This window comes from Capsicum annuum, unplaced genomic scaffold, assembly GCF_002878395.1.
Source record: "Capsicum annuum cultivar UCD-10X-F1 unplaced genomic scaffold, UCD10Xv1.1 ctg5184, whole genome shotgun sequence".
NCBI classification, from domain to species: domain Eukaryota; kingdom Viridiplantae; phylum Streptophyta; class Magnoliopsida; order Solanales; family Solanaceae; genus Capsicum; species Capsicum annuum.
In genome coordinates, this window is record NW_025859816.1 from 32,893 (window position 1) to 42,139 (window position 9,247).

Sequence of the window (9,247 nt, forward strand, 5' to 3'; positions counted from 1 at the left end):
ATCAAGCAAGATCTTGAGTGTGAACTGTTTGGTGTAGATGTCAATCAACGTGTCATCCCTTTGTTTGTTTCGTTGCGATTCAAGTTAAAAATCATATGTGTTTTCACTATCCTTTTATCATTGTAGACTACTGGAGGCACTCGTTTTGAAGGCCATGAACACGTTAGCTATACTCGAGATGAGCTCTTGCAACTGAGGGAGGTAATACTCATATCTTTTGCTTCTTAGGTTGCATTTTTTTCTGTTATAACAATCAACTCCAATGTAGTGCTTATTATCGATGTTCCCATTCGCCATTTTTCTTTCTTCGCTGAGATTCAATTTAAACATTATATATTTCTGCATTATCCTAGATGGTTATCATTTCCAGCGATATTCTTAAAATCAAACAAGAAGTTGAATCTGAACTGGTTGGTGAAGATGCCGATCAAGATCATGCAGATGTCGATGTGAGTACAACAACATACCCAGTGTATTCCCACAAAATGGGGTCCTATACCAATACCTCAGATGTCGATGTGAGTATCTGTTACAACGCATATGCCTTTTCTTTATGCCTTGTTGAGGCATGATATATTTCCGGATTATCCTATTATCGTTTTAGACAACTGGATACTCTCGGGTTGAGGTATAAGGTGCTTCAACTGAGGAAGGTAATATTCATCTTTTGCTTTCTCTATTCCATTTTATATGTCATTTGTTCTTGTAATCCGCTCTGATGTAGTGCATATCATTGCACGTTCAAATCTTCCGGTTTTCTTTAGCTCCCTTACCCCCTGCCACTCAGGAGAAAACAACACCTACATTTTAATTTCAAGAAATTTTCTTTCATATAGTGAATCTGAATATAGGTGGCTCGGAAAATCAAGCAAGAAGTTGAATCTGAACTGTTTTGTGACGATGTCAATGCATCTGTTAAAAAGGTTTTTTTTTGTTAAAGTAGTATCTACTCTTTCTATTTTTAACCATCGTGACGATTCATCCTATATTATTCTTAGATTATTCCAGCAAATAGCAGAATGTGTCTAGGGATCTATACTAGAGACCTACCCAATTTATTATAGCAGAAAGTTTCACCATCAATGATTTTCTTCTTCTCAATTTTTCCATTAATCAAAATTGTTTCTTATCGAATCTGTTACCTTCTTGAGATGTGTACTTTGTGTTGCCAAATGTTGTCTCATTTGTGTTTCTGAAGGTGTACGTCCAGTCTCAGACTCGTCATTGTTCTGAGACAGATTCCTCCAAAAACCGATAATGTAAAGGGGACGAACAGCTTAGCTCATAGTTTGCAAGAACTCAAACGTCTCGCAATCAAGGGGTAGTTCTTAATCTAATATTATTGCTACCTTAGTGATAATACTGTAATCAATATGACAATTATAACAGTAATCTAATTGCTTCTTAACCAATTAGTATATTAATTATACTTGAGTCGTGCTAGACACTGTTCTAAGAAACTATTTCAGTAGTGTGAAATGTTTCCCCAGGATTAAATAAACACTTCCCTGATTAATTAGAGGATATTCAGAGTTAAATAAGTTTTTCCTAATTAGTCAGAGGGTGCAGGAATCAACAAAATTATCAATAAAAATACCAACAAGTTAAACTAAATTATACAACTCTTTAATAAATAATGATATAATAAGGATGAAAGAAGAAAATTGAGGGAGTTAAAAGTAAAGCAGAAGGGAAAAAATATGTATTAGTTACTGTTGGAAGTATATAAGTTTGCAAAAGAAGGAATGCTAATATAGCATAGTTGAGGCGGTGGACAACATTTTTCCATTTCTTTTATTTCTTTCTCCGCAAGTAATGAAATAGCTTCTAAAACACATTTCTTAATGGCTTTTAAAGTAAGCCTTCTCAAGTATACATGACTTTTTTCAATACACTTCAAATATAAATTATTTGAAATAACTAAACAATTTTCCAACAACCTTCCCTAAAATGTAGTGGTGGATCAAGAACTTCATTAAATGGCTTCGTTGTTGTCTCGAGTTTAAGACAACAATTGTTTCTGATATGAAACTGTGTATAAGTTCATGATCTCAGAAACTTTTACTTTGTTTGTGAATCAGGATGCTTTGTACTTGGGACCCTCCAAAAATGCTGCTGCTCCCTTGTCAGATTATCGGAGGATCAGACACATACCTGGCGGTATTTTGGAAGAGACCGGGAAACAAAGTCATGGTGGACCTACTCCTACCCTAAACAAAGCCAAGCAGCCAAGGTCAGCTGCTCGAAGAAGCAAAAATAGTGTCTTGACGACTGTGAAGGGGTAAGTTTTTACTCTCGTTACTAGTTACTTAAATTGCCATTTTGTTAGATATCTGGATCTTTGTTATTAAAGGTTCATTTAGAGCACACTTAAGCCGTGAAGCTCAGGGAAGGCGCTTTGTCTGGCTTAAACTGTGTCAGTGTAGGCACGGGGCTAAGGCGCCACATTGCTCATGAGTTCTGTCTCTAATGACCTTGGCGCTGAACAAGATGTATCACAAAATATGTGTTACTTTTCTTGCATTACATTATCCCGGCTAATATTGATTTGCACTTTGCAGTATACTCAACAAGCCGACTCCAGAGAAGTTTGATCTCCTCAAAGATCAATTGATTGGTTCAGGGATAACTAGTGCTCGCGTTCTAAAGGTCTGTCCTCCCATCTCCAGGGTGCCTCTTTTTGGTAGTTTCTTGGCATAATACATAAATGTGTCTGTCCTTTTAACTAGACCTTAGCTGCTATCTAAGCCCTCCAACTTCGGGAGTGCATAAGTAGGCTCTTAAACTATCATAAAGTTGAAAAGGTAGACATATGCCTCCTACGTGGCAAATTGCGTGAGATGCACACATTCTACATGTCAAATTGCATGAGATTTTCCATGTAGGATGTGTGTGTCTACTTGTTCAACATTATGATAGTTTAAATATCTACTTGTGCACGCCCAAGTCAAAGAGAACGTTTATGTATTATGCGCAGTTTTTCTTACAATTCAAGTTTCACCTTGGAGATTTAGTGTGTTTTTTCTCTTCACTCCAGGGTGTTGTGTCATCAATTTTTGACAAGGCTATAACGGAACCAACATTCTGCCCAATGTACGCTCAATTGTGTTCCGATCTCAATGAAAACCAGCCACCATTTCTCTCTGATGGTAAAGAGATTACGTTCAAATGTGTTGTATGGAATAACTGTCAGGAGGCTTTTGAACGTGCTGACAAATTTCGAGAAGAGGTCAGGCAAATGACAGCCCCTGAACACGAGTCAGAACGCAAGGACAAAGAAAGGTTAATCAAATTGCTCACTTTTAGGAGTACAAAGCTTATCGGAGAGCTTGTTAAGCAAAAGTTGGTCCCTGGAAAGATTGCTCTTGATGTTCTTCAGGTTGGTTTAATTTTTCCAAATGTCTTTTTGTTCCATGCTGTCATTTCATGCTTCGCTCATTATATCTTCAACACCATTGGCAAGCTGCTTGATGAGAACAAAAAATCAAGGCGCATCAGCGATATTTACTCTGACTGGTTGAAGAAACTATCAACAAACCCCCAGTTGGCTCCATGGTTGTGGCTTATGGTTCGTAATGTACTGGATTTGAGTGCCAATAACTGGGCTCCTAGGCCAATTTGATCCTCTGAAAAGACTTGCCATTTTGCTTCTAGCCAGCATACAGGGACTTTCAGTCGTCATCCTTTGCTCTTGTGCTAAAGGCTCTCTTACCACAGGTCGCCATTCCATCCTTTTTCGAAAGGGTAGATGCTTTTCTCCTCAATTTATCGAGATTTCAAGTTGACATCTCGAACATAATCCTGTTGTTGGTAATGGCCTTGGCGAATGACTTGCCACTCTTTCCCAACTCTTTCTGTGGGTCAGACAACTTCCTTAAGTCAGCAGACATCCTATTGATCTCTACTGCTCCCGCAAACGGTGATGTCTCAATTCCCATTGATCGCTCTGCTATCCGGAACAAACCTTTGTCCAAGGTAGAATCTTCAGTATGTCAAGGCACATATATGTGTCAATACAGTTGCTCTTATGTTGGCTAGGAAACTATCTTGTACTTGTACGCAAGTTTGAGGATCACGACCTATTTGTTATGGTTTGTAAGTTAACATGCTAACTAGAGTACTAGACTTAGAATATAACATGAAAAATCATACCAATTTGTTGGCAAAAGGCGCGACAAATAGACTATTAAATTGTGTGATCAGTCAACTATTGAAAGTAAAAAGAACAGAAGGAAATTGAACAAAGCATTCATAGAACCAACATGAAACAGAATATACGCTCATCACTTACTGAAAATCCTGGCTCTGCCACTTCAAGACATAAAAACCAAATACTAAAATCTTTACTAGTTCAAGATAAAAGAAACCTACACTAATATTGATTTTTGAATCCAAAAAGTAAACAAAATATCAACTTCAATTCCAATACGATAGTAAAAACATGAAGGTAATAACTTGCTATAACAAAATATTCATTTTCCATGAAAGACATTGTCGTTCATACCGGCATGCACGGCCCAACAAGTGAAACCTTTTTTTTTTCTTTTTGAACAAGATTTATCAGAAACAACCTCTATATCTACGAGATAGTCACAAGGTAATAAGTAGATCTCGACAATTTGGCATAATAGATTTTGAACTTTGTGATCAATCAAACACAATCGAGTCTAGAGGACGAACAACCCAAAACTACATTAAACACAATACACAAAGTAAAAATATAAAGTACAGTTGAACAAGCAACATAACCAACATATATGCATGAACAGAAGGTAAACTTAGACACAAAATCAAATACTAGAAAAATAATCACTAGCATTGTATAAAAGAAACCTAAACTAAAACATATAGACTTTAATCCAAAAGAGTAGACAAAACTTCAACTCCAAGTCCAATACGATACTAAAACATAAAAGTAATAATTGTATGCACTTATACTTATACTGTCAGTGCATAAAACTTAAATCGTTGATCTAAGCAAAGAGATCCAAATTAAAGTCTTCATCTTCAGACTTTTCTTTCTCTTCAACCTTCTTTACCTCCTCCTTCTCCGCCACCGGTACACCACCACCACCATTAACAACCACAAACCACCAGCACTAGCACCACCACCGGAAGGTAGTGGCGGACCTATAGTCAAACTTTTGGTGCTCCGACATCCATTAAATTCGACGTAGATAAGGTATAATTATATAACAAATGTATAAGATATAAGATTTAAAAAAACACCCAGTAAGCCAAGAAGATAGCTAACTGGATGCTTTAGTTTCCAGGCAAAACCTTAAAGCATTGGACGTTAATATATATGTTTGAACCTTCAGTACACTCACAAACCCTACATCGTAGGTCCGCCATTACCGGAAGGGACAAGCAACATATATGCATATATGCATGAACAAGCAACATAACCAACATATGTATGCATGAACATAATATAAACTTGGACATAAAACCAAACACTATTATATAAAAGAAACCTAAACTAAAATATAGACTTTAATCCAAAAAGGTTAACAAAACATCAACTTCAATTCCAATAGGATACTAAAACATAAAAGTAATAATTGCAATGTTGCATGCACGACTTATATTGTCAGTGCATAAAACTTAAATTATTGGTCTAAGCAAAGGGATCCAAATTAAAGACTTCATCTTCAGACTCTTCTTTCTCGTCAACCTTCTTTACCTCCTCCTCCGCCACCACCGTTGCACCACCACCACCACTAGCAATCAAAACAACAACACCAGAATGCAGGGGTGGACCTATAGCCAAACTTTTGAGGCTCCAACACCTATTAAATTCGACGCAGATTAAGTATAATTATATAAAAAATGTATAAGATCTAGTATAAGATTTAAACAAGTACCAAGTAAGCCACGAATTATCTTCGTATAGCCGTGTGAACATCCGTAGCTTATCCATGTGTTGACAACTTATGTAATAATTTTAGCATGTAATGATTTCAGCATGCACTCCATATGTCCGAAGCAGTTTCACTTGTATGGACTAGCTTGCACTACATGTTTAATTCATCTGTCTATCATCAAAACTTCTCATGCCCTAACACTGTGCCTTCAGCTTCAGTTCCCCCTGTAAAAGTGCCCCCAAGTTTGACTGCTTCAGTCGATGGAACATGTTGTGTAACCTTTTCCCCAGTGTCGCTTTCTTCCTGCAGGTTAGTCTTGACACAAAACTCATCAAAAATCATATGCATGCTTTCTTCAACACAGTTAGTTCTGTTGTTTAAAACTCTGTAAGCCTTACTATGAAGTGAATAACCTAAAGAGATTCCCTCATCACTTTTGGCATCAAATTTTCCCAAATTATCCTTACCATTATTATGTATGAAACATTTGCAACCAAAAGTTTTAAAGTGAGAAATGTTAGGCTTTCTACCTTTTAGTAATTCATAGGGAGTCTTTTCTAACATGGGTCTGACTATGCATCTGTTTGTGATATATGCTGCAGTACTTATTGCCTCAGCCCATAGGTTTTTGGCAATATTTACTATAAGCATCATTGTTCTAGCCATATCTTCCAAGGTTCTGTTCTTCCTTTCCACCACTCCATTTTGTTGTGGAGTTCTAGGAGCTTAGAAGTTATGATCTATTCCATTTGATGAACAAAAATCTAAGAATTTTGCATTCTCAAATTCTGTTCCATGGTCAGATCTTATGGAAACTAATGAAGTGCCCAGTTTCTTTTCTATTTTCTTAATGAAGATTTCAAAGACATCAAATGCATCTTCTTTAGAGGCTAGAAACAAAGTCCAGGTGAACCTGGAATAATCATCAACAATTACAAAAATATACCTTTTTCCACCTCAGCTTTGTTGTCTCATTGGTCCACACAAGTCCATATGAACCAGGTCAAGACATTTGGTAGTGCTAACATGGATCTTTGACTTGAAAGAGGATTTTACCTGCTTTCCCCTTACACATGCACTACATAACTTTTCTTCCTAAACTTGGTCTTGGGTAGTCCCAATACCATGTCTTTGGAGGAAAGTATGTTCAGTTATTTCAGACTTACATGTCCAAGTCTTCTGTGTCAAAGGAGGGGATCAGTTTCTATTGCACTTAGACAAGTCAACTCAGGTCCTGGTATTGCCATTATGTCTGCTTTGTATACATTCCTGTATCTCCTTGCAGTAAGCACAATTTCTTTGGTGTCCATCCTTTCGACATTAACACCTGCAACAGTGAAAATTACTTTATTACCTTTGTCACACAATTGTGAAATGCTTAGCAGGTTATGCTTCAGTCCTTCCACAAGATAAACATCCTCCACAGCTTTTGACTCAGATGAGCTAATTTTTCCAACTCCAGTTATGATTCCCCTTTTTCCATTTCCAAAAAAGACTCCCCCACTATCTATTTTGGAGAGTGAAAGGAACTTTTGCTTGTCACCAGTCATATGTCTTGAGCAAGCACTATCTAGGTACCAGTGCCTTTTGTTTCCCTTCACCTTCTCCTGCACAAGAAATCAATGGTTAGAATTAGGAACCCAGATAAGCTTGGGTCCTGTTTTGTTAATAAAAGGATGAATTAAATTCCTTCTAGTCCAAGCAGGAAGCAAGTAGACTGACTTGTTTCTCAGACTAATTTTTGTGCTTGTTTTCTTGGTCTAAGAAAGTTTGGTTGCCAGGTTCAGACTTCGATATCTGCTTTTAGCAGCCATAGGACATTCAGTAGTAGGATGTCCAAGATTGCCACAAATATAGCATAAGTCTTGAAGATTATCAGCTTCTTTATAAAAACCTAAGCTTGCTTTTTCATTGTGATTTCTTTTACCAAGCTGTTGAACAATTCTTGAAGTTGTTGCCACAATTCTTGTTTGTACTTAGTTAACTCAAGTTTAGCATTTTCTTGTTCTTTACTTATGGCCTTTTTCCCATGGTCAGTGAGCGTCAGTTTAAGGATTTCAGACTTAAGATCATTATTTGAGGACTCAAGCAGTGTAATTTGTTCCTTAAGACTGCAATGTTCTTTGTCAATATTTTGCTTGCAAACTTTCAAGTCAATGAAATCAAATTTAAGACTTGCAAGATTGTTGAACAATTCATCCCTATCAGAAGTTAATTCTTGGAAATTTTCAATTAAATCACTCATCAAGGAAACAAGTTTAGTTTTTTTTAAAAAAAAATGCAGTTTTTCTTTTAGTTCAAGTAAACTTACCTCAGAAGCATCATCTTCTTCCTCAATGTCTGAGTCTCCAAAAGCCATAAATGTTGTCTCATCAATTCCATCATCATCATTATCAGATTCAGATCCCCATGCAGCCATCATGGCATGTTCTTTCTTTTCCTTCCTCATGGACTTTTGTTCTTTTCAACTCTTTCCTTTCTCTATTCTATTTCCCAGAGAGGATATTCTCTAATCAGATGATCAGTCTTTTCACACTTGTAACATCCATTTGGATTCATTGGAACGCTTCTTGCTACTTGTTCCCTTCTTCTTAAAAAACTTGCTGAAGTTTTTTGTTATGAAGGCAATTTGTTCCTTATCCATTTCAATCTCTTCATCACTATCAGAAGCCTTCAAGGCCAAGATTTTTTCAGAAGCCTTCTGTTCCTTAATGTCATCAACTTCTATTTCATAGGTTCTTAAATTCCCTACTAGTTCATCCAAAGTCATACCTGTGAGATCCTTATTTGCTCCCTGATTGTAGTGACTTTAACATTCTATTTTGACTTTGGTAGCACCCTCAGAACTTTCTCTACTTGTTCTTCTTCAGTGATGACTTTTTCCAAGGAGGTTAACTCATTTGTTAGAGTAGTAAGTCTTGTCATCATAGCATGGAAGGATTCATTTTCCTTCATCTTAAATGCTTCATATTCAGTAAAAATGAGAGAGATCCTGAATTTCCTTACCTGAGAGGTACCTTCATGGGCATTTACTAAGGTATCCCATATTTTCTTAGCAGTGGTAGAATTCAGCAGGTCCTAGACCACAGACTAGGATATTTTTTGCCTTAGCATTTTTCTTTAAAGCCAAAAGATCATCAGCAGTAAACTCACTCCTTATTTTCTTAACTTGCACACCATTTTCTGTCTTCATAGGGATAGTAGGACCTTTAGTAATCCTATCCCCATAATTCATAGTCTTCTCCTTGAATAAACATCTCCATCCTAGCTTTCCACCAGATGAAATGAGTACCATCAAAGAGTGGGGGTCTAGTAGTGGATTGACCTTCACTGTGACCAGTAGGAGGTGCGGAATTCATCATAATGATCTGATCTTAGAT

At 36.8% G+C, this 9,247-nt stretch overlaps 1 protein-coding gene across 2 annotated transcripts; it reads left to right on the forward strand.

Moving 5' to 3' along the window:
* The first annotated feature begins 1,656 nt into the window (after positions 1 to 1,656).
* Positions 1,657 to 4,252, forward strand: LOC107877021 (eukaryotic translation initiation factor-like). 2 transcript variants are annotated; one of them, XM_016723810.2, is made up of 4 exons: positions 1,659 to 2,281; positions 2,562 to 2,649; positions 3,038 to 3,379; positions 3,464 to 4,252. In XM_016723810.2, exons 1-4 carry the CDS (start codon positions 2,046 to 2,048, stop codon positions 3,620 to 3,622), a joined length of 825 nt encoding a protein of 274 aa, XP_016579296.2. In that variant the 5' UTR covers positions 1,659 to 2,045; the 3' UTR covers positions 3,623 to 4,252. The 2 variants fall into 2 exon arrangements, with proteins under 2 accessions (XP_016579295.2, XP_016579296.2); XM_016723809.2 differs by having other exon boundaries at positions 1,657 to 2,281; positions 3,038 to 4,252.
* The last annotated feature ends 4,995 nt before the right edge of the window (positions 4,253 to 9,247 follow it).